The sequence below is a fragment of the Heptranchias perlo genome, chromosome 6, assembly GCF_035084215.1.
Source record: "Heptranchias perlo isolate sHepPer1 chromosome 6, sHepPer1.hap1, whole genome shotgun sequence".
In the NCBI taxonomy this organism is placed as follows: Eukaryota; Metazoa; Chordata; class Chondrichthyes; order Hexanchiformes; family Hexanchidae; genus Heptranchias; species Heptranchias perlo.
Genome location: NC_090330.1, coordinates 42,542,039 through 42,568,037, shown reverse-complemented (window position 1 = coordinate 42,568,037; position 25,999 = coordinate 42,542,039). Strand labels below are relative to the sequence as shown.

The 25,999-nt window shown below is 41.4% G+C and overlaps 1 protein-coding gene across 4 annotated transcripts in view; it reads right to left on the bottom strand.

The window, feature by feature from the left end:
* Positions 1 to 24,140, bottom strand: part of LOC137322940 (four and a half LIM domains protein 2) — a 40,463-nt gene extending 16,323 nt beyond the window's left edge. Inside the window, exons 1-3 of one of the 4 annotated variants that reach the window (XM_067986195.1) lie at positions 24,035 to 24,125; positions 20,776 to 20,960; positions 5,583 to 5,764 (exon numbers count right to left, since the gene is read on the bottom strand). In XM_067986195.1, coding sequence (XP_067842296.1) covers positions 5,583 to 5,738 — 156 coding nt within the window. In that variant the 5' untranslated portion in view covers positions 5,739 to 5,764; positions 20,776 to 20,960; positions 24,035 to 24,125. Of the gene's footprint in view, positions 1 to 5,582; positions 5,765 to 5,937; positions 6,023 to 20,775; positions 20,961 to 24,034 lie in introns of those variants that run through there. The other 3 variants (XM_067986194.1, XM_067986196.1, XM_067986197.1) reach the window with 3 other exon arrangements.
* Positions 24,141 to 25,999: the final 1,859 nt, after the last annotated feature.

Sequence of the window (25,999 nt, the reverse complement as noted above, 5' to 3'; positions counted from 1 at the left end):
TGTAATTTCAGCACTCCAGACATCCATTCAGCCTCACTTGTGGAGACATTTATCAAATCATGATCTGGCCATGTTATATCCTCCGTGTTCCTTAGTTGCAGTTTTAATTAGAAGTGAATAGTGCTATTATTCAGCATTACTTCTTTCCAAACTCTAAAGGAACCAATTGGTCTGTACACAGGGAAACAAACATATACAGGAACCTGCTGATAAATGTGTCACTCCTGCAGTCGCTCTGATAAAGATTTTAAACTTCTCTAAAGTCTGTCACATGCCTCCTGTGGCTTGTCCCAGCCAGCCAAGTTATATTGTTTATGACAATATGTCAAGGAGCTATATTTGCTGGAAGGTTTATGATAAGTGATGGACTGATACTCAAAATAATCTTAACAACACATGTTACAATGGCCTTTTACTTCACCATCTCAAGTTTAAGACCACATTTTGCATTGCATCTAAAAACATGACATGAATATGCCTCAATGTGGTTAACTCTTGAAGCAGCACCATTCAAGAAGCATCATTTCTGACTTTAGTCAATTAATACTATGAATTAAAATGATCCATAGCTCCATCTTTTACAGCATTCAGCATTTAACTTGGAATTTAGTAAAATATTAAAATTACAAATGACAATTAAAAATGGATCCCTTTGCTTTTATTGCACATAGATTTCCTTTTGTTTTAAATCTCCAAGCATGCACCAATATCTATTTATTGCACAACATAGGAAGGCTTCAAACCTTCTCACAAGGTATATCCTCACAGTAAACTAAATAGATGGTTTATTATTGAAACTACAATATTTCCTAAATGCTGCATTAATTTTTATTCATTTATTCATTTAACTTACAAATGTCATGCAATAAAATATTATGAAAACTGCAAAGGATGTTTAGTGCTCAACAAACTAGAGTGCTGTCATTGTTCTGTTCTGGCCACCACATTACAGGAAGGATGTAATTGCACTAGAGAGGGTGCAGAGGAGATTTACGAGGATGTTGCCAGGACTGGAGAATTTTAGCTATGAGGACAGATTGGATAGGCTGGGTTGTTTTCCTTGGAACAGACGAGGCTGAGGGGTGATTTGATTGAGGTGTACAAAATTATGAGGGGCCTGGATAGAGTGGATAGGAAGGATCTATTTCCCTTAGCGGAGGGGTCAATAACCAGGGGGGCATAGATTTAAAGCGATTGGTGGAAGGATTAGAGCGGAAATTAGGAAAATTCTTTTCACCCAGAGGGCGGTGGGGGTCTGGAACTCACTGCCTGAGAGGGTGGTAGAGGCAGAAACCCTCAACTCATTTAAAAAATACCTGGATGAGCACCTGAACAGCCATGACCTGCGGGGCTACGGACCAAATGCGGGAAAAGGCTGGGTGGCTCGTTTCTCAGCTGGCCTGGACACGATGGGCCAAATGGCCTCCTTCTGTGCCATAAATTTTCTCTGATTCTATGATTGTTTGGCCACAAAAGATTTGCTGTACCCTTGAGCTACAAATCAATCAGAAAAGATTTTTAAACCTAATAAACTGTAAACTGTTGAATGGAAAAAGCGAAAAAAGAGATGATAAAATTTTGTTTTTATAATAGTGTCTGATTCTTAAAGCATTAAAAATTTGAATAGTTAAGTATTGTTGATTTGCAGTAATAAGAAAATGGTCCCTGTAGGTCCTTCTGCATATCCAGGTTTTGAACTCTTTGGAAGGCAATTAATTTAAACGTTATTCAGTCGATAAAAGTATTTTTATCAGTACAAAAATCAAAGAAAATGCAGTACTTTATCAATAGAAAAATAATTGCCTTTTTCCAGTCAGGAGATACAAACCAGCTGTGTCTGACATTTGCACTCTGGATTCCTCTAGCAAGTGAATCTTGCAAAGTCAGGTCCACATTAGGTATGTCATTATGCACATTGCATACATGCATCATCACTCAACATGCATATGTCATTGCGCAACGTACCTAGGTCATCACACAACGTGCATAGGTCATCACTCAACATGCATATGTCATCGCGCAACGTGCCTAGGTCATCACACAACGTGCATAGGTCATCACACAACGTGCATAGGTCATCGTGCAATGTGCATTGGTCATCGTGCAATGTGCACTGGTCATCATGCAACGTGCATAGGTCATCATACGTGAATTGGTCATCACACAATGTGCATAGGTCATCACACAACGTGAATTGGTCATCACGCAAAGTGCATAGGTCATAACAACGTGAACTGGGAGCAAGAAAAATTCTGGTTTTTGAAAGTGAAAAACAGGAAGAAATCTATCAATCCAGGAAAATCCAGCAATTGATCAGTGAAAATCAGTGTAAACCAATTTTTAAAGGTCGCTATTCATGTATGAATTGAGACAGTGTCAACAGGCTATTCTACCATATGGAGGACATCACAGCTAAGCCAATGCCCACACATGCATACTTTACAGCAGAGGTCACTACATAGCGATCAAGAACAGGAACCTTTGATGATTTTTCCTTTCCCAAGCACATGGGGCACTGAGGCTGCCTGCAGAGCCCCAACTGCTGCCCCAGCTGAGATCAGCTAACAGCACACACTCAGAGTCAGAACTGGGACCTTCTGGTCTCCATGGCAAACTCACATTTACCTTATAACAACTGTATAGCTTTTGAATGAACAACATTGTGTTATTATGATTTGTGCAGTCTGTGTTTCCTTTTCCTATGACAGGAATCTGTTAATACAATATGGGTAATCCAATGCTTATCTTTCTCAACAAATTGAAAAAATGGCACATTAATATTGAGGAATCCCTAGATGGCAACATATTATATCTGATTTCTACTTCAAATTTTATTTTTGTGGAGCCAAAGAGAAGTAGTAATGCTCCTCCTTGGTCCACAAAAAAACTCCTGCCTGCTGCTGGCCTGTTTGAGGCCTCCTCCCCACCCACCCTCCCCCTAAACCCAGTCTTTGGTGACAATTCTGAAGCCCAGGGCCATGATCCTGGAAGCTTTGTCACTAAGTGAGGAAATGGAAATATCCACACTGTCGTCCAGAATTAGAAGAGCGGAAGGTGTGAGCAGGATGTGGGGCTAGGTTGCAGAGATAGGGTGGAGCACAGCCAGGAAGGATTTTTGTTGACAAAGACAAGGATTTCAAAATCAATGGGTTGGGACATGGGCAACCAGTGGAGGTTGGCAGGATAGGGTTAATAGTTAAGTGGGACTTAGTACAGGATAGGATTCAGGAGGCCAAGTTCTGGTTGACCTAGAGTTTGTGTAGGACGTAGGATGGAGTCTGGGAGGCTAGCAAAGAGAGCATTGCAGAAATCTAGCCTGAAGGTGAAAAAGGCATGAAGGGGAGACAATTGGAAACAAATAAACAATGTCAGCAGTCTGAGACCTCGCATGTGGTTCATCAACATACCAGTTGATGTGAGTAGTAGTAATAAGCAAGTTTATATCCCAAGCACATTGAGTTCCCTGGTTTCATCAGGTCAGTCATAGCAAGCTGCTGAGCAGGTTTGGTGTTTCTTCACAGGAAGTGAACATCAGCGAACGAGTCTTTTGGGACTAATTTTGTGTCCCTCCTGGGGATAATTTTTAACTTCACCACCTGGGTGCTAACCTAATGGAGCAGATTGCCTACTCATTGTAGAACCGGCCCAATCTTCAGTTCGTTGATCCACTCCACCAGGTTACTGATCAGGCGGTGATGTTGAAACTATCACTCCCACCCCCCCCCCCCCCACCCATATCTGAGTTACACAACAATGTTGACAAGTAGGCCTGGAGCTTGCTTAGTGCCCTGTCCCAGCAGCCTGTTAATGATGCAGGGTCCAAAGAGAAATGTAAAGAAGTTAGAAGAATGCAAAAAACATGGTAAGGGAAGACTCAATTGAGGAAAGGAGAGAAAAAAACTTGAAAAGAAAAAAGAGCAACCACATTGGCTCAGTGATTAGCTGAGATACACAGACCAGAAAGTTTCAAGTTTCACCCCCAGTCTGTGTTGAGTCAACTGATCTCAGTTGGAACACTTGTTGAGGGAATAGAATTGGCCAAAGTGCTGCTAGGTTCAGGATAAGAAATGCAGCCAGCATGCCTGCTACAGATTGATATTCAGTGAGCCCTGCTGGAAGTGCACATGTGAGTTTTGGATGGTGACACAATTGAAATTGGCTGTGATGTGTTTGAAAAGGACTGCCAACACTCACTGTTAATGCTCACATATGTGAGTCTTAACAGTGGGTGTCTAGCACCCATGGAGTTGTACCCCAATGAGGAGTCAATGCTTTCATGGGGTGGGAGGGGGAGAGAAAGTTGGCTGAGAAAATTGGTGAGATAAAAAGAGCAACTGTTACCTGACAATAGAAACTTAAATTAAATACAATTGAAATTGTTATGTACACGCAGAACTGAATGGACTTCAAATCGACTAACACCATAGCTTTGAGTGTTGGAATACTAATACACAGTGTCACGAACTAGATAGATTGTTCGTTCAATCCCCACTCAGCTAATTTCCCAATAGAAGCTGTAAATGGAGTTTGTGGCAGCTCCCTTCAGCATAAAGGGAAATCCAAAAAGGAGAGTTACACCAGGATGGTACCCAGCACCTCGTGACAGAGGAACATAGGAATTGCTGGACAAAAAAAGGCCAAGGTCCATCTAGTTCACCTTCTACCATCCTGGTAGTCACATGCTACAACAATAATGGAGTTGTTGATCATAGCAATCAATCTCTATCAATTAGTCCACAACAGGCCCAGACTTGACATGAGGAAAACCCCAATAGAGAAGAGCTTTGGAAACCATAGGTCCAAAGTCACCTGTTCCTTCCGAGCACGCTACATGTACCACATGTCATGTCTCAAAATTACTCATATACTGACAGCTACTATTGAGTATTCAGTGGCAATGGTCTTGGACAGCACATGCATCTGTACTGTCAGCAGCGGCACTATGAAAGCCAAATGCACCTGATGACAGTGGATCATTTACAAAGAAAGGATAACATTTCGAAATAAAGTTTGAAAAAACTGCAAATACTAAAACTGCAAATGCTAAAGCAACAAGATATAATCTATTCTTGATCATTTGAATTAGTTGTTTGTGCTAAAAATCTGAATTATTCAATAATTCAAATTAAGCAATGTAAATAACTCAGCAAACTGAGGATTTAGTATGCAAAATATTTTGAATTGTCAAATACCTTGAATTAAGCAACTTTGAATTAAGAGGAATAGATTGTATTTATTAAGATGCACAACAGTGCTTCACAAGTTGGGTATTTGATTTCCATGAGTGAGAAATTCCAGTCTCATCTCCAATATGCCTTGTTGATTTCTGCCCGTTGACTGAGGGGTCACTAGTAAAATGGATAGCAATTGCTGCTGTTCTTAATGATATTCAAAAAGTCTACCGTTGAACTCACCACGGTAATAAAACAGCTAACTCACACTGAATTCATATTATTAGTGTTTCCTGTATGGCACTGTTCATTAACCCAACTCAGTGTACAGAACTACAGACAGTATTGTTAAACAGCTGACCCCAACATCTGCGGTTACGCCTCAATAAATGAAGATGACAGGTGATATACCTTATTGTCGCACGCAATTGGTGTCTTGCAGTCCTCACAGGTATTAGAATAAAGGCTTTCATAGCACTTCACACAATAGGGGTTCTCCTCTCTAAGGATGTATTTCTTCCCAAAGAGGGATTCCTTGCAGTAGTGACAGTCAAAGCGTTCTGTCATCGTGCTTTTTGGAAAGCTCTAAGCACCTAAAATTCAAAACAAGAGCAGGAAATTGAATCAGTACTGATTATCTCAATGCATTTCACACATCTATATCTGACTCAGTTCAGTCATAACGAGAATAAACGGATTTACAGATCAACAGCACTCAGTGTGGCATCAGACATGTAAATTGTGACAGAATGTCACAGTCACTCACTGTTCCGTTGGTCAGACACAAGCTGAGGTGCTGGATCGCCGGCCCCAAGTATTCATACAGTTTGAACTGCTGCACGACTAGTATCTGGTGAGTGTCGTGTTGAACCAATTGAGTGGCTGGCTGCCTAATAAAATTCTTGTGTCATTTTACCATATAAGGATATAAAAGCTAGGAAATCATTCTCTCTCTGAATCAAGCTTCAGCTGGCAGCTGACCCTCCTTCTCTATAGATTTATTGTTTTTTCACAATGCATTCTCTCTAATATTTCCTAATGAGTAAGTCACCAGGCTCATTTTAACAAGCACCATAAACATAGCAATACCCCCACAAGGGGCTTGTAAACAAATCCATAGATAATTTATTAAATGAGACAAAGATATTATTAAACAATTATGACTTAAATTAATTTCATGTTCAGTGTGTACAAATAAGTTATCTTGTTCTGTGTGTAGCCACTCAACCTTATGCAGCACTATAATGTTGTAGGACTGGGATTAAACTAAAATGCAGGACTTTGAAGAATGATATGGTTTCTCTTAGTTTTTGTGTGGATAGATAAATAAATAGATCAATATACATTTACATGTAGGGATATGGTTATTACCCTTTTCTGGAGTCAAACCTACTGACTAATTATTGTAGTCAACTAAAGTACTCGCAATATTACAAAAGATGCAAAACCCTGATACTTAATCTAATTCCTAGATTGTTTCCTCTTTACTTTGGGATATATCTGTATTTGTACTGTTAAGTTTGATTTTGGGACAGAGAGGAGGAATCTGAGAGCTTGAGTGTCTAATAGAAAATGACTCCAATAGAGTGTGTGCGTACGAATATTTATTTATTTATTAACCCATAAGAGTTTGAGTCCAGTTCAAAATGACTTTAAATTATAACCACAAAAGGAGCAAATTCTCAGCAGACTGTGTCTCGAATGAGGTCAGCCATTTATCCTTCCTGCATTTTCAGTGCTATATGAACTAACCCAACTGGTAGTAGCTTTAACTTTGTGCCACTAATTGTATTTACAGCGGATGAGTTGCTTCTGGTAATGATCCGGATGGCAATCCAGGGTTTTCCGTCCAACTAATAATAATAATAATAATGTTATTAACAATTTGGGATCCCATTGAGGAATCTATCTTTATCATTTCTTCAGTTCCTGCACTAAGCTTGCTTAAGGAGAATATTAATTCACAATGTGAGGCCTTCTACATTCAGGTACTGCTAGATCAAGCAGGGTTAATACTTCCTTCAACTCAATTACTAGATAGAGCTTTCCTTCCAGTCCAACCTCCAGTGCCTTCAGGCTCTCTGAGTGGGCGGAAATTCACACTGAAACCTCTGTCACCAAATATGTCTATTCCCATTTGTTACACCAGTGGCCAGGATATAACTAACATGTTTATTAATATATATTACGTACCAGTATATAACCCACTTGATACCAATAAAATCATCTTCAGTCCTCAGGCCACCCTGCTGTTCCAGACACCACCTCTGTTGACTGGTCATCAGTGTATTACTAATAATAGGCTGGTGCCAGGGTCCACCTGGTGTTTCTTCATAATGACCTTAGGAAAGGGACCAGCAACCCAAAACTGATATAACATCAGTACAAAAATAGTCACGGGTCACGTTGTGTACTGTTTGAATTCTACGAAAGGTTTGTTTCCTGGTTGAAAATTGCTTGTGTTATTAGTCTGCTGTGCTTTTGTGTTCCTTTGTATTTTATTCTGGTTTCATTTGTAGGGTTTTTTTCTTTTATTGTGGAGGCTTTATACTTTTGTTTTTGCAATTGTGCCTAGGCAGCTCTTGTTTCCTCTGATAACTGTGTCCTTCCTCCCCAACAATCATAAAATTAGATATCAATTGGTGGCACGATATTGAACAAATCTCTTGTCAGTCCTAACAGCGGAAGTAACCACATTGCACAGCAGTAACAAACTGTCATAAGGGTAGCAAATGATGACTATGCATTGCAAAACTGTAAGATGTATTTTCTTATTTTAATTTTCAGAGCTCAGAATAATAATTGCAGACTGTTAAATGACAACTATAGAGCTCTGAACAGTTTATATGCCTTGCAGTGTTTATTGGAGCTGTTGCAGACTGCAGATTGTGAAACACTGACAGCTGACTGACTTTCTGGAGGAATATTTGAATATGCAATAAAACAGCAAACGAGCACGCCTAACCAATAAACGGTATCATAAATTCCAATGACTTTCTAATAATGATGCAATTGACATTATACATGGTTCCAGAACTAAAAATTATGGGAGAATTTTCCAGTGGTTATCCAATGCAGGGACCTCTGAGATCATAGTTGTCAATCATCCACAGTTAAAGACACAACAGTAGGAATTATTGTATAGTGCTACCATAGGAAGAGAAGTAGGCCATTCAGCCCCTCAAGCCTCTCCTCCAGCCCTACAATTCTCATCTTTGTATTCAAATCCCTCCATGGCCTCCCCCCTCCCTATCTCTGAATCATCCTCCAGCCCCACAACCCTTCGAGATATCTGTGCTCCTCCAATTCTTGCCTATTGCGCATCCCCGATTTTAATTACTCCACCATTGGCGGCCGTGCCTTCAGCTGCCTACGTCCTAAGCTCTGGAATTCCCTCCCTAAACCTATCCTTCTCTCTCCTCCTTTAAGATGCTCCTTAAAACCTACCTCTTTGACCAAGCTTTTGGCCACCTGACCTAATATCTCCTTATGTGACTCGGTGTCAAATGTTGTTTGATAATCGTTCCTTTGAAGCGCCTTGGGATGTTTTACTAGATTAAAGGCGCCATATAAATGCAAGTTGTTGTTGTTGTGCTCTTCAGTTAGATCATCGCCGATCTGTACCTCAACTCCATTTACCCACACTTAATGTATATCCCTTGATACCCTTACATAACAAAAATCTATCGACCTTCGTCTAGAAAATTTCAATTGATCCATCATCCACAAACTTTTGGGGGAGAGAGAGTTCCAAATTTCCGCAGCCCTTTGTGTGAAAAGTGCTTCCTGATTTCACTCCTAAATGGCCTGCTCTAATTTTAAGATTGTGACCCCTTGTTCTGGATTCCATCACCAGTGGAAATAGTTTATCTGTATCTACCCTATTGAATCTCTTTATCATTTTAAACACCTCAATTTGATCACCCCTCAAACTTCTAAACTCAAGAGAATACAAGTCACTTTATGCAACCTGTCCTCGTAATTTAACATTTAAACTCCTGCTATAATTCTGCTGAATCTGCACGGCATCCCTTCAAAGCCAGTATATCCTTCCTGAGGTATGGTGCCCAGAACTGAATGCAGTACTCCAGATGGGGTCTGACCAAGGCTCTGTACAACTGAAGCATAACTTCTACCCCTTTGTATTCCAGCCCCCATGGATAGAGGCCATCATTCCATTAACCTTTTTGCTTACTTTTTGTACTGTACACTAGCTTTTAGTGAGGTGTGTACCTGGACACCCAAATCTCTTTGCTCCTCCACAGTTCCTAGTCTCTCACCATTTAGAAAATATTCGGATTTGTCTTTCTCACATCAAAAGTGGATGACCTCAAACTTTTCAAAATTGAAATCCAACTGCCACAGTTTTGCCCACCCACTTAATTTGACTATGTCCCTTTGTAACTTCCTGCTCCTATCTACACCACTTACTGTGCCTCCTAACTTAGTGTCATCTGCAAACTTGGAAATATAACTCTCTATTCCTTTATCCAAGTTATTGAGATATGTGGTGAAAAGCTGAGACCCCAGTACAAATCCCTGGGAACACCACTTGTCACATCCCACGAATCAAAGTACATTCTCTTTATTAAGAGCAGGAGTAGGCCATTCAGCCCATCGAGCCTGCTCTGCCATTTGATAAGATCATGGCTGATCTGATTGTGACCTCAACCCTACTTTCCTGTTTACCTACTATAACCTTTGACTCCTTTGTTAATCAGGAATCTATCTAACTCAGCCTTAAAAATATTCAATGACCCTGCCTCCACCGCTCTCTGGGGAAGGGAGTTCCACAGACTCACAACCATCTGAGAGAAAAAATTTCTCCTCATCTCCGTCTTAAATGGGAGACCCCTTATTTTTAAACTGTGGCCCCTAGTTCTAGTCTCTCCCACAAGGGGAAACATCCTTTCAGCATTTACCACTTCAAGTCCCCTCAGGATCTTATATGTTTCAATAAGATCACCTCTCATTCTTCTAAACTCCAATGTATACAGGCCCATCTTGTCCAACCTTCCCTCATAAGATAACCCCCTCATCCCAGGAATCAGTCGAGTGAACCTTCTCTGAACCGCCTCCAAAGCAGTTATGTCCTTTCTTATATAAGGAGACCAAAACTGCACACGGTATTCTAGATGTGGTTTCACCAATGCCCTGTACAACTGTAGCAAAACATCTCTACTTTTATACTCCATTCCCCTTGCAATAAATGACAACATTCCTTTTGCCTTCCTAATCACTTGCTGTACCTGCATACTAACTTTGTGATTCATGTACTAGGACACCCAGGTCCCTCTGTACCTCAGAGTTCTGCAATCTCTCTCCATTTAAATAATATACTGCTTTTCTATTCCTCCTGCCAAAGTGGACAAGCTCACATTTTCCCACATTATACTGCATCTGCCAAATTTTTGCCCACTCACTTAACCTATCTATATCCCTTTGCAGATTCCTTATGTCCTCTTCACAACTTACTTTCCTACCTACCTTTGTGTCATCAGCAAATTTAGCAACCATACATTCGGACCCTTCATCCAAGTCATTAATATAGACTGTAAATAATTGAGGCCCATGCACTGATCCCTGTGGTACTCCACTTGTTACATCTTGCCAACCTGAAAATGACCCATTTATGCCTATTCTCTGTTTCCTGTTAGCTAACCAATCCTTTATCCATGCTAATATGTTACCCCCTATACCACAAGTTCTTATTTTGTGTAATAGCCTTTGATGTGGCACCTTGTCAAATACCTTCTAGAAATCCAAATACACCACATCCACAAGATCCCCTTTATCCACATTGCTTTTTACTTCCTCAAAGAACTCAATAAATTAGTCAAGCACGATTTGCCTTTCACAAAACCGTGTTGACTCTGCCTGATTGCATTGAGGTTTTCTAAGTGCCCTGCTATAACCTCCTTAATAATAGATTCTAGTATTTTCCCTACGACAGATGTTAAGCTAACTGGCCTGTAGTTTCCTGCTTTCTATCTCCCTCCTTTCTCGTATAGAGAAGTTGCATTCGTTATTTTCCAATCTGATGGGACCCTTCCAGAATCTAGGGAAATTTGGAAAATTAATACCAATGCATCTACTATCTCTGCAGCCACTTCTTTTAAGACCCTAGGATGAAGTCCGTCAGGACCTGGGGACTTGTCAGCTTTTAGTTCTAATATTGTTTTTAGAACCCTTTCCCTGGTGATTGTAAATGTTTTAAGTTCCTCCCTCCCTTTCACCTCTTGATTCACAATTATTTCTGGCATGTTATTTGTATCCTCTACAGTGAAGACGGACGCAAAATATCTGTTCAATTCATCTGCCATTTCCTTATTCTCCATTATTAATTCCCCAGACTCACTCTCTAGAGGACCAACGCTCACTTTTCTTACTCTTTTCCTTTTTAAATATCTGTAGAAACTCTTACTATCTGTTTTTATATTTCTAGCTAGCTTTCTCTTGTACTCTAATTTCTCCTTCCTTATTATTCTTTTAGTCATTCTTTGCTGTTTTTTATATTCTGTCCAATCTTCTGACCTGCCACTAATCTTCATGGAATTGTATGCTTTTTCTTTCAATTTGATACTATCTTTAACTTCTTTAGTTATCCACGGATGGTACGTCCTTCCCCTAGAGTCTTTCTTTCTCAATGGAATGTATCTTTGCTGAGTGTTATGAAATATCTCATTAAATGTCTGCCACTGCATCTCTACTGACCTATCTCTTAACCTAAGTTCCCAGTTCACTTTAGCCAGCTCTGTCTCCATGCCCTCATAATTGCCCTTATTTAAGTTTAAAATACTAGTCTTAGAATACTTTTCTCTCCCTCAAACTGAATGCGAAATTCAATCATATTGTGATCACTGCTACCTAGAGGCTCCTTTACAATGAGGTCATTAATTAATCCTGTCTCATTACACAATACCAGATCTAAAATAGCCTGCGCTCTGGTTGGCTCTAGAACATGCTACTCTAAGAAACTGACCCAAAAGTATTCTATGAACTCATCTTCCAGGCTATCTTTGCCAATCAGATTCTTCCAATCTATATGTAGATTAAAATCACCCATGATTATCACAAGCCCCCATTATCTCTTCCTGTATACCCTGTCCTACAATGTGGTTAATGTTAGGGAGCCTATAAACTGCTCCCACAAGTGACTTCTTGCCTTTACTATTTCTTATCTCTACCCAAACTGATTCTACATCTTGGTCTTTAGAACTAAGGTCATTTCTCTCTATTATACTCATGTCATTGTTAATTAACAGAGCTACCCCTCCGCCTTTTCCTAGCTTTCTGTCCTTCTGAAATGTCAAGTACCCTTGAATATTCAGGTTCCAGCCTTTGTCATCTTCTAGCCATGTCTCTGTAACGGCTATCAGAGCATACATATTTATTTCTACTTGAGCTGTCAATTGATTCGTTTTGTTATGAATGCAACACACATTCAGATACAAAGCCTTTAGTGCTGTCTTTTTACTATTTTTGCAACCTCTAGCCTAATCTGCAGGCGCACTCTTAAGTTTGCATGCTCTGTCCCTTCCTGCCACTCTCTCATTATCATTTCCCTTATTGTTACCTTGTTCTCTTGCCTTGTCGTCTTTCTTTAATTTATCACATCTTCCCTGACTTGATAACCTCGCCCCCACTATTTAGTTCAAAGCCCTCTCCACCACCCTAGTTATACGATTCGCCAGAACACTGGCCCCAGCACGGTTCAGATGAAGGCCGTCCCAACAGTACAGCTTCCAATTTCCCCGATGTGGAGATGCCGGTGATGGACTGGGGTTGACAATTGTAAACAATTTTACAACACCAAGTTTTAGTCCAACAATTTTATTTTAAATTCCACAAGCTTTCGGAGGCTTCCTCCTTCCTCAGGTGAATGGTGTGGAAATGAAATTTTCGAATCCTTCGCATTTGAAAATCACAGAACAATGCCTGGTGATTACTGCCCGTTGCCAAGGCAATCACAGTGTGCAGACAGAAAGGTGTCACCTAAAAGGCCACCGAATATACAAACCCCCCCCAAAAAAAGAGAGAGAGAGAAGGAAGACAGTCAATGACCCGTTATATTAAAAACAGATAACATTTGTTCGCTGGTGGGGTTACGTGTAGTGTGACATGAACCCAAGATTCCGGTTGAGGCCGTCCTCATGGGTGCGGAACTTGGCTATCAATTTCTGCTTGACGATTTTGCGTTGTCGTGTGTCTCGAAGGCCGCCTTGGAGTATGCTTACCCGAAGGTCGGTGGCTGAATGTCCATGACTGCTGAAGTGTTCTCCGACAGGGAGAGAACCCTCCTGTTTGGCGATTGTTGCGCGGTGTCCGTTCATCCGTTGTCGCAGCGTCTGCATGGTCTCGCCAATGTACCATGCTCTGGGGGATCCTTTCCTGCAACGTATGAGGTAGACAACGTTGGCCGAGTCACAGGAGTATGAACCGTGCACCTGGTGGGTGGTGTCCTCTCGTGTGATGGTGGTATCTGTGTCGATGATCTGGCATGTCTTGCAGAGGTTACTGTGGCAGGGTTGTGTGGTGTCGTGGACGCTGTTCTCCTGAAAGCTGGGTAATTTGCTGCGAACGATGGTTTGTTTGAGGTTGGGTGGCTGTTTAAAGGCGAGTAGTGGAGGTGTGGGGATGGCCATAGCGAGGTGTTCGTCATCATTGATGACATGTTGAAGGCTGCGGAGAACATGGCGTAGTTTCTCCGCTCCGGGGAAGTACTGGACGACGAAGGGTACTCTGTTGGTTGCGTCCCGTGTTAGTCTTCTGAGGAGGTCTACGCGATTTTTCGCTGTGGCCCGTCGGAACTGTCGATCGATGAGTCGAGCATCATATCCCATTCTTACTAGGGCGTCTTTCAGTGTCTGTAGGTGTCCATCGCGTTCCTCCTCGTCTGAGCAGACCCTGTGTATTCGCAGGGCCTGTCCATAGGGGATGGCCTCTTTGACGTGGTTAGGGTGGAAGCTGGAAAAGTGGAGCATCGTGAGGTTGTCCGTGGGCTTGCGGTAGAGTGAGGTGCTGAAGTGCCCGTCTTTGATGGAGATTCGTGTGTCCAAGAAAGAAACTGATTCTGAGGAGTAGTCCATGGTGAGCTTGATGGTGGGATGGAACTTGTTGATGTTATCGTGTAGTCTCTTTAGTGATTCCTCACCGTGGGTCCATAGAAAGAAAATGTCGTCGATGTATCTGGTGTATAGTGTTGGTTGGAGGTCCTGTGCTGTGAAGAAGTCCTGCTCGAACTTGTGCATGAAAATGTTGGCGTATTGGGGTGCGAATTTGGTCCCCATGGCTGTTCCGTGTGTTTGGGTAAAGAACTGGTTATTGAAGGTGAAGACATTGTGATCCAGGATGAAGCAGATGAGTTGTAGGATGGCGTCTGGAGATTGGCTGTTGTTGGTGTTGAGTATTGATGCTGTCGCAGCGATGCCGTCATCGTGGGGGATACTGGTGTAGAGTGCCGAGACGTCCATCGTGGTGAGAAGTGTTCCTGGTTCAACAGGTCCGTGGGTACTGAGTTTTTGTAGGAAGTCTGTAGTGTCGCGACAGAAGCTGGGGGTTCCCTGCACGATGGCTTTCAGGATGCCCTCGATGTATCCAGAGAGGTTCTCACACAGGGTTCCGTTGCCTGATACGATAGGACGTCCGGGTGTGTTGGCTTTGTGTATCTTTGGGAGGCAGTAGAAGTCTCCCACGCGGGGAGTACGTGGGATGAGAGTGCGTAGGATGTTTTGAAGGTCTGGATCGAAGGTCTTGATCAGTTTGTTGAGCTGATGGGTGTGTTCTTTGGTCGGGTCTGTGGGTAACCGTCTGTAGTGTTCCTGGTTGTCCAGTTGTCGGTATGCTTCTTTGCAATAGTCCGTTCTGTTCTGTATGACGATGGCTCCTCCTTTGTCCGCTGGTTTGATGACGATGTTGCGGTTGGTCTTGAGAGCTTTGATGGCGTTGCGTTTCCCCAGTACTGGTGCCAGTGCCCCATGAATCGAAACCCATTTCTCCCACACCAATCTTTGAGCCACAAATTTAACTCTCTAATCTTATTTACCCTATGCCAATTTGCTCATAGCTCAGGTAATAATCCAGAGATTATTATCTTTGAGGTTCTGCTTTTTAAATTTAGCCTCTAGCTGCTCATACTCCCTAAGGAGAACCTCTTCCCTCCTCTTACCTATGTCATTGGTATCTACGTGGTCCACAACAACAGGATCCTCCCCCTCCCACTGCAAGTTCCTCTCCAGCCCAGAGCAGATGTCCCGAATCCTGGCACCAGGCAGGCAACACAGCCTTCTGGACTCTCATTCTCGGCTGCAGAGAACTGTGTCTATCCCCCTGACCATGCTGTGCCCTACTGCCACTACATTCCTACTAACTCCCCCCGCTTGAATGACTTCCTGTACCATGGTGCCACGGTCAGTTTGTTCATCCACCCTGCAGCCCCCGCTTTCGTCCACACAGGCTGCAATTGTCAAACCTGTTGGACAATTGCAAAGGCTGAGGCTCCTCCACTTCTACCTTTTCGATCCCCTTATCTGCCTCGCTCACAGACACACCCTTCTGTCCCTGACCACTGACCAATTGAGACGACCTTATCCTAAAGGGTGTGACCGCCGCCTGGAACTGAATGTCCAGGTATTTTTCTCCCTCCCTGATGTGTCGCAGTGTCTGCAGCTCGACCTACTCTCTGTCTCCTATCTCCCACACAATTACTGACCCAGTCACAAGGTTACCTTCAATTCGTGCACTTTTATTCTTGATAATAATCTCTTATGTGGAAGCTTGTCAAATGCCTTCTGGACAATATCCATAGGTACTCGCCTATCCATTATGTTAGTGACCTCTTCAAAACATTCAACTAGATTAGTCAGACATGACCTACCCGTCACTAATCCATTCTGGCTCTCTTTGATCAACTCATATAATCATTGCACAGGTCCTCACATGTCACCGGTTATAGCTTTAGCACCTAGGACAAAACCTACGGGGTAACATTCGTGCTGCCTGGTGATTTACCTGATCGCTGCATCCAGCCAACCCTACTTGCGCTGTTGAGTGGCTGCTCACCAGCAAGGGGCCCAGATATCGTGAGTGGCTAGCACTACTTAAAGGCAGCTTGCACTTCTGAAAGGGGAGGTGCAGTATGTCTGCAGGAAGTGGCGGAAGTCAATTGGGAAGTGAATCTGTGCTGCAATATAATGCAGCATGGTGATAATGGGAACTCTGGAATTATTAATCAGCAATAATTGGGCTGCTCAACATTTGCGGGACTCTGATATTTGCAAAATATAAGATACAGGTCCGCACGGAGACTGAACGGAGATCAGACATCGCACATGTAAAACACAGGTGCAGGTCCCGTCCCTATGTTTACAAACTGTTGAATTATGTTAAAACATTGAATAAAAGTTACACACCACTAAATCCCACATCCTCCAATCTGCACGCCAGATCTCATCAATCTGCTGATCTGAGTTTGTACCGGGCCTGCGAGAGAGCGTGCACCAAGGTTCTCTGATGATACACTAGAGGCCTTGGTGCAAGAAGTGAACAGAAGGAGGGGCATCATGTATCCACAAGGGGGGCAAGAGGCCCTCCAGATATCCCGAGGCAGTGGGAGGCAGTAGGGGATGAAGTCAATGCCAGGCATGCAAACATGGATGCAGTGCAGGTAGAAGTTCAATGCTTTGATATGAGTGGTCAAGGTGAGTGAGGTCATCTGTGAAGTGGCATCTCCTATCAACTGCACCACTAGCAACATCCACTGCACCACACACTACAACTCCCATCACCCATCTACCAACAAACTCTTTCAATCAGTACTCAACTCTTCCAATCACATGCTTCCTCTCACCTTCACACATTACCACTGTTGCAAGCCACACGCTCACAACTCACACACACTGGCAGCTATTCAACCATGTCAGCCACATCACCCAGGAGAAGGTGGCGTATAACAGAAGGCAGCAAGTGGCAGTGGCTCCATAGAACATGAACCTGCTGTCCTCTCTCAGGATGACAGCATTCCTGTCCCACCCCTGCCAGACCACCATTGCCCTTGCTGTTGCCTGTCAGCTAGCCAGTCCACTCCCTGTAAAGTATTGAAACTTTATTATAGGAATACGGGAAGATAGGAACAGGAGAAGGCCATTTAGCCCCTCGTGCCTGTTCCACCATTCAATGACATCATGGTTGATCTGTGACCTAACTCTATATACCCACCTTAGCCCCATATCCCTTAATACCTTTGGTTAACAAAAATCTATCAATCTCACATTTAAAATTAACAATTGAGCTAGCATTGACTGCCGTTTGCAAAAGAGCGTTCCAAACTTCTACCACCCTTTGCGTGTTGAAGCGATTTCTAACTTCACTCCTGAAAGTCCTCGCTCTAATTTTTATGCTATGGCCTCTAGTCCTAATATTCAAGTATAGGAGACCTCCAAACACAGGTACAAATGCATCAGCAGCCAGAAGCAACAATCCAGCAACTCCTGTATGATCCCTTTAAATATCACTGGTTAGGGGTCCTCCAAGCTGTTTAAGACCTGATCAGCTGTGCGAAGTTAAGACAGTGTGTTGGCTGGAGCATTGAGTTCCAAAATCGCATCTGATCCTTTGAATTAGCGTTGCACACTGATCTACCGCATATTCTCCTTACTTTAAATGGTGCCGGCGTTCGTTATCTGCGCGTGCGCGAACACCTTTACCAATATGGCGTCCGCACACGTCATGTTAGAAGTGTGCGCGCACATTCCAAGCGCCACTTTGGGTCCTTAGGAGTCCACGTGCCGCCTACACAACAGGCGCTACACGGCCCAATTTACAACCCCTAGTGTCTTGACTAATTTCCAGATTAAGTAACCTGGTCTAGTGCTGCAGACCATGGGTGCCCAAGCTCTTTGTCTTCATGGGCCATATAGGTGCATATCATGGAGTCTCAGGGGACACAGATCAAGTTTGAGTTGATGTCCTCATTAATTTGTATATATCTCAAGTTGCTGATGCTAAAAAATGTGGGCCTATCCTGAGGTGGGATCCAGGAAGGTGATGGATCAAGGTTGGAAGGGTGCTGGTATTTGCAAGAGCCAGCTTTGGCTTAACCCTAACATTTAACTGGAGGAAATTTTGACTTATCTAGGTCTTTATATCAGACAGCTTATTGAAGAGATGTTTTAGGAGAAATAAATTTGAAAATCTGTTACCTTCATTATGATGATCCATACACAAGCAGTACAATGATGATTTTCACACACATTACCTCATTACTTCATGTACTTAGAAGCAAACAAACATGCTTACCAGGAAAATGGTGCCCCTTTAAACCTAAAGGCAGCACTACAATAGTTGGGAGTATTTTTTTATGTAAAATACTTACCCCTAATAGCTAGTTAAAAAAAACCTCTAATTATACAGTGGTTTTTACATCCTCAAAATGTCCCAAAGTGCTTTAAAACCAATGGGTTGCTTTTGAAATTAAGTCACTGTTATTACATAGATCATAATGTTGTTATTATGCATCCAAGTCCTGCTGACAGTAGATGACTCTATTCTGTTGTTGGTGATGTTGTTATCTTGAAAAGGGTACCAGGGGAACTCACTGCCATTCTTCAAAAAGTGCCATGGGATCTTTTATATGCACCTGAATAGGTGGACAGGACCTTGATTTAATGTCTAATCTGAAAGGCAACACCTCCAAACATGCAGCATTCCCTCAGTACTGCACTAAAGTATCAGTCTAAGTCATGTGCTCAAGTCTGTGTGGGGCTTAAATCTTCTGACTTGGGCAAAAGTACTGCCAAATGGGCCAAGCTGATACTTAAAAAAAACACTCAATAATTCTACCAATTAGGAGAAATGTTGTAGCCTCTTTAATTTACAGCCCTCCTGCCACCTATAGGTCTATGATGTAAATGAGGCAATTGTGTTGTTTCTGGAGGACCTCAAGTCTTGGCAACACCATCAGCAAATATAAACACTGCCCCCCAATGAATTGCAGCACCTGGCACTCCATTGTACCACAGAATCATTTTCACTTGGAGCACCTCTGTAATATAAACAGGATATCAGTTTTTATCACCTAACCTCTAGCTCCTGAGACATGTTGATGCTATAAAACAGAAAAGAATCACTCTACAGTGGGCAAGTTAATTGTTTCTTTGCCTTAGGTGCCAATCTAGAGGCACCAGCAAGCAATAAATGCACAAGTGGTCAGGTACAACTATTATAAAAATAGTACTTTTTAAAATAAATATTTCCTTAAGCTTGCCTGCAGCAATAACAAAACTTAAACAAAGCAGAAGGAAAGTTGACTGATAGTACAACAGCAGCTAAAATCAAAAATCCATCAACATGCTTCATTTGGTGGTTAAATCCAAAAAACAATTCATTATTACTAAGCACACTAAGGTGGACATTTTGCTTCAGTACTGTGCAGGGGAAAGTTCCATTAATAACTGGTGAGGAACTAAGGGTCCTTGTGCACTCTTAGAAAAAAAAGGCTGGTATCCAACAACATGAAATAGAGTCATGAATCAAAAAGTTTAGCACTCCAGCAATGAGTGTAGCTGCATTCTTGGTGCTAAATGCTATGCACCAAGTGTTGAGTGTTGCTGGAACTCCACAGTTCCAAATTAATTGTGGCATCAGAGAATTACAATTTGACATAGAGAAGGTTTTAAACTGAGCCAAAGTGCTCACCTTTCTATTTCATGCCCTAATTAGTGCTTTTCTTAGTGAAATCTCTTTGTTACACAGAAAAATATCCAGGAGAGGCAGAAAGTCATTTTATAATGACTTCATTAAACCTTTCATTAAAACAAAAGGGCGAATTGCAACCCATACATCTCTCAACGAAATTAGGTAATTCCCTAGGAGCTGCAGCATTCTAAGCTGATATCATTGGCTTCTCAGCAATGAGATGAATGCTGTGAAACGTACTGATACTTACTGAGACAGGGCGCAATCTAATTCTGGATTGAACTTTCCATTTCCCCAAAGGACTTCTTGTTTCACATCTAAAAGGACAGCTTGCCAATAATAACCTAACAGGTGACGATGCCATGTACTGAGTGTGCCAGCTGCCTCCTGGTGGTCTAAAGAGGCATACCATGACAAAATGAAGACTCTAATAGTATTATGGAAATGACCGCCTGTGCGCCTAGTTCAGTTAATCTCATTCAGTTTTATATTTTTTTTGAGTGTTTTAAATGCCTTCAGAAAAGTATTTTTTTGTAACTATTTGTACTTCTCCCATTTTACCCTATATTTTCTTTTGGATAGTGATGCTTGTCAGCAATGTTACTTCTTCCAGGTAGGTAGATGGGATTTCCTAGGGTGCTCTGTGATCATCCAGCATCCGTGATCTGCTGTGTGTCAGCCTTGTCTCTTCTCAAGCCTTTGGAACTGATATTTGCCAATCAAAATCTACCTTTTTATTGTTGCTCCCACCTTCAAAACGGGAAGTTTAAAAAAGTAAAAGTAAACAGAGAGTATGAGAAAGACAGATAGGGAAAATGATAATAGACTGCACAAAATTAAAATGTTTATAATGTTTGTTTTTTAATTACACTTTAAAGCATTTAATTTTGTTTTTTAGGTTTAACATTACCTTGGCTTAGTTGGGAGCACTCCTTGAGTCAGAAGGTTGTGAGTTAGAGTCACACACCAGGACATGAGCGCATCATCTAGACTGATACTCCAATGCTGAATCAGCAGAGGAAGCGCTGAACTGTCGGAGTGATATTAACCCAAGTTTCACCTGTCTGTTCAGGTAGATAGTGAAGATCCAAAGCACTATGCAAAGAAGAGCAGGAAGTTTACCTGGTGTCCTGGCCAACATTCTTCTCCCAACCAACACCACCAAAAATGCAGATAGGAACATAGGAACAGGAGTAGGCCATTCAGCCCCTCGTGCCTGCTCCGCCATTTGATAAGATCATGGCTGATCTGTGATCTAGCTCCATATACCTGCCTTTGGCCCATTTCCCTTAATATCTTTGGTTGCCAAAAAGCTATCTATCTCAGATTTAAATTTAGCAATTGAGCTAGTATCAATTGCCGTTTGCGGAAGAGAGTTCCAAACTTCTACCACCCTTTGTGTGTAGAAATGTTTTCTAATCTCGCTCCTGAAAGGTCTGGCTCTAATTTTTGGACTGTGCCCCCTACTCCTAAAATCCCCAACCAACGGAAATAGTTTCTCTCTATCCACCCTATCTGTTCCCCTTAAACTTCGATCAGATCACCCCTTAACCTTCGAAACTCCAGAGAATACAACCCCAATTTGTGTAATCTCTCCTCGTAACTTAACCCTTGAAGTCCAGGTATCATTCTAGTAAACCTACGCTGCACTCCTTCCAAGGCCAATATGTCCTTCCGAAGGTGCGGTGCCCAGAACTGCTCACAGTACTCCAGGTGTGGTCTAACCAGGGTTTTGTATAGCTGCAGCATAACTTCTGCCCACTTGTACTCTAGTCCTCTGGATATAAAGGCCAACATTCCATTTGCCTTCTTGATTATTTTCTGCACCTGTTCATGACACCTCAATGATCTATGTACCTGAACCCCTAAGTCCCTTTGGACATCCACTGTTTTTAACTTTTTACCATTTAGAAAGTACCCTGTTCTATCCTTTTGGGATCCAAAGTGGATGACCTCACATTTGTCTACATTGAATTCCATTTGCCACAGTTTTGCCCATTCACCTAATCTATCAATATCGTTTTGTAATTTTATGTTTTCATCTACACTGCTTACAATGCCACCAATCTTTGTGTCATCAGCAAACTTAGATATGAGACTTACTATGCCTTCATCTAAGTCGTTAATAAATATTGTGAATAATTAAGGCCTCAAGACAGATCCCTGCGGGATTCCACTAGTCACATCCTGCCAATGTGAGTACCTTCCCATTATCCCTACTCACTGTCGCCTTTCGTTCAGCCAACTTCCTAACCAAGTTAGCTAAGATAGAAGGCCCTCGATTCCAGGGCCTTCTATCTTAGCTAACAGTCTCTTATGTGGGACCTTATCAAATGCCTTCTGGAAGTCCATATAAATAACATCCATTGACATTCCCCTGTCCACTACTTTAGTCACCCCTTAAAAAAATTCAATCAGGTTTGTCAGGCACGACCTACCTTTCACAAATCCATGCTGGCTCTCTCTGATTAACTGAAAATTCTCGAGGTGTTCAGTCACCCTATCCTTAATTATAGACTCCAGCATTTTCCCCACAACATGTTCCTATGTTCCTATGTTCCTTTTTAATAAAAGACATTTGATCAGCTCTACAGCTTGTGATATTAGTATTCGTTTCCGTGTCGCAATGCATGAGATGTAAACTTACAAAACCAGGGAGACAGTCATTTCCCTGCACTTGCTGGCAGTTTAGAGGTTAATTCAGTTACTTCATACTACAGGGTCCATTAATGCTTTTTAATCAATACATCCTGCTTAAACAAATGGATTCAAAAAGAAAAAAGCCACAAAAAGTCAGAACTAAAGAAAAGGATGTAAATGTTAATGAGAAATCTTTGTAGCATTTGATTTTGAAAAAAAATGTGAAAAGAAAAATGCGGCTTTTAAACTGAGGCACATTAAGCGACATTATTAAATTGTAGAGTGAAGTAACTAAATTAAACTTTAGACTGCCAACGGCTGCAAGGAAATGACTGTCTCCCTGGTTTTTGTAAATTTACACCTCATGCATATTGACACAGAAACAAACACTAATGTTACAGCAGTAGAGCTAATCAGAGATCTTTTATTGATATATTTATATAATGCCTTATTATGCTGTTGAAAAGTCTCAAAGCATTTTACACACTGAAGTTGTTTTGAAGAGCAGTTACTATTGTTATGTAGGTAACTGTAACAGCCATTCAGCTAAAGCAACATTGCACAAACGGCAAATAAATAAATGATCAGTTAATCTGATAATATATGACAGAGCACCTCTACAAAATAAATGAAAATGGTTCCCTTGAGGAGGCAGTAAAAAAATACATCATTCAATGTGACACTGGGCCATACAGACTCGGAAGGTCCCAGACTCAATCCTTGGTCTGGGCTGAGTTAACTGGTCTCAGTTGGGAAGGCAGTATGGGTGTCTGGGGTCCTGCTTCTGATTGAGCTTGGCTGTAACAACCTGCCGACACTGTCTAGATTCGAACATTAAGAATGGATACTTGTATGAGGCTGGCAACTGTGGAACTGCAGCCGAACAAGGCTCAGTGCCTTCAGGAGAGGAGGGGAGAAAACCGAGGGGGAAAAAAAAATTAAAAGGAAAAAGAAACAAAATGACCAAGTAGGAGATATTTAAAGATAAGTGCATAAAGACATAATTTCAAGATTAATAATCATTGACATTGGAAATATTTCATTAATTTCTCTAAAAATACTTTGTAAAAGTATTTCTGATGTAAAATACCAAGATCTGAAAATGTTTCACAATGATCACTGAGGATCTTATAACAGTCTTGTGGCTACTTAACTCACCTAATAATAGGAGGAGAAGTATTATTTAGGATGAAAAAGTTATAAGACAGCTTTTTGGACTAATTTTCATGGATAAAAATGAGTGTTGCTCCAAGTGGAATAATTATGAGGAAAAATCCGTTGCTGATCTATTTTCAGTGCTTAGTCTCTAAACTATCCTGTAACTATTTAATAAATCTTTGATTTATTAACCTACTAATTGAATGACTCCAGGGAGCAATAGCAGCAGTTTGCTGATATTTAATTAAACCATGCAACTAAAGCTATTCATTTAAAAGGACAATGGAAGGAAACAAAATGAATAGATAAAATAATTATAGGAGAAAAAGTCAATGTGGAGTTAGTGAAGTACGAGAGACACCAGTCCTTACCTCAGAGTTGACTGCAACTACCTTCACCTCCAAGCAAATGAATGATAGAACAAGACAAGGGGAGAGACCTACTGCTTTATTTGACTGTCGAAGCTTCATATTTGGTAGATGACACCAGCAATTAGGCAGATAGGCATTCTTTTGCCAAACAGTCTATAAATACAATATCTCTAACGCAACTGCTGCCCACTAGAGATAAGAACCACTATTGCTGTGCACAACGTCCGACCTTTTAAGGTATCAGAGATTTAACAACACATGGCCTGCAATGGAAAGTCTGCACTAGTAGAAAATGTACCCACTTATCCTGTTACCTCAAGGACATGCTAAAGCTGGGAATAAACTATGGTGATAGTTGATTATAACATCTTATTTCTAAAACTTCAGTGTCACATGAGCAACTGAATATTTTACAAAAGAAATTCAATACCTGGGACTTAGATTCAAAGATGCAGAATAGTTCCAGATTATATAACACTCTTAATGGGCTCTGCTAGTTACCTTTAGGTTGATTTTCCTAATCTCTAATCAGTAAATCAGTGCAGTCATGGCCATGGTCAGATTTAGCAATTGTTCTCACAGTAAGATCACTGAAATAAAATATAAATTACTTTCAGAAGAAAAGTTAGCAAGAAATAATCAGAGACTGCAATAGAAGAAAATGTAATTTAGACATACATTTTAATACAGGCCTGAAAGGTCACAGTCTTAAACCTACCAATCCATTTCCAGCTGCATGTTATCTGCAAACACTACTGTAAACTTTTACTGGTGAAGAACCAATTATTTATTATATGATAAAGAATACAGAAGGATGTAAGATGGCCTTGAGCACTGGAACTATTCCAAGGGTGCTAAAATGCATCTTAGACTGTACTTATCCACTGTTGGCTCTTTGTAAGGTAACAATCTAAAAGGGATCGATCATTTTTGGGCACCCAAGGTATACATATAGATACTTAAGCACAATAGAATGCCTTTTAAATAGCAGCACATATATATGTAATATATATGTAATATTACAACTATATATGTGACATCAGACAGTAATAGGACTGCTGTTCTAGCTACATACACTACATTACTTCTTCTGCTTCACATAGCTTTATCTTTGGTCTTTGGTACTCAGAGGCTTTTCTCTTTATATACTTGGCTCATTCAACCAATTATATGGTGTTAGTCCTGCACTCAGTAAATGATCTGACTTATAAGTTCATATAAAGTTAACACTTTACATACTGAATTCCCCTTGTAGTTTTTAAAACATGTGGTTAATATATACACAATGGCTCGGAATTTGCTCATAAAATAACGGTGAGGCTAACAGCGCTCACCATTATTTCTGTGGGTCTAGTGCAGAAATTTCCAGCGTGCGCACATGCACAGTCAAATGCGGAAATCCAGAAGTTGCTCTACCAGATGCCCTGCTCCTCCAGAAGCTGTGCCAGATGGACAGGTTGCCGGTTGACTCACCATTGGAATGAATGGACCAGCGCGAGGTTGCTCTCCTGCCCAACTGGAGATGAATTAATTCACACAGAGAAAAGTATTGTAGACCGGAGGTCACCAGTTACGGTTATTGGCTTAGTACAAAGAGGAGAAGAGTCAATTCTCTCTTAATTCTCAATTTGCTTTATTAACGTTGTTAGATCATGTACATATAGCTTATACATCTGGTTAGATATAGGCATGCAGTTTACAGTTTTATACCCAAACTAGGATTTAAACTCACACCCACTAGGTTTCTGTGACACTCCCTGAGTGGTCACAGAATAGAAAGGATACTATATTACCCAGAAAAGAGAGCTGACGCTGGCCAGGCGTTCCGTTCTCTCTCTCGACATCGTCTCCACGTCCCTGACGTAGGGTCTTCCACTTCCGCGATGGTTAGTCTCCGGAGTTTCGCACACTGGCATCAAGCCTGCAATTCTTCATTCTTATTCCCAAGTCTTATCTCTTCGAGTG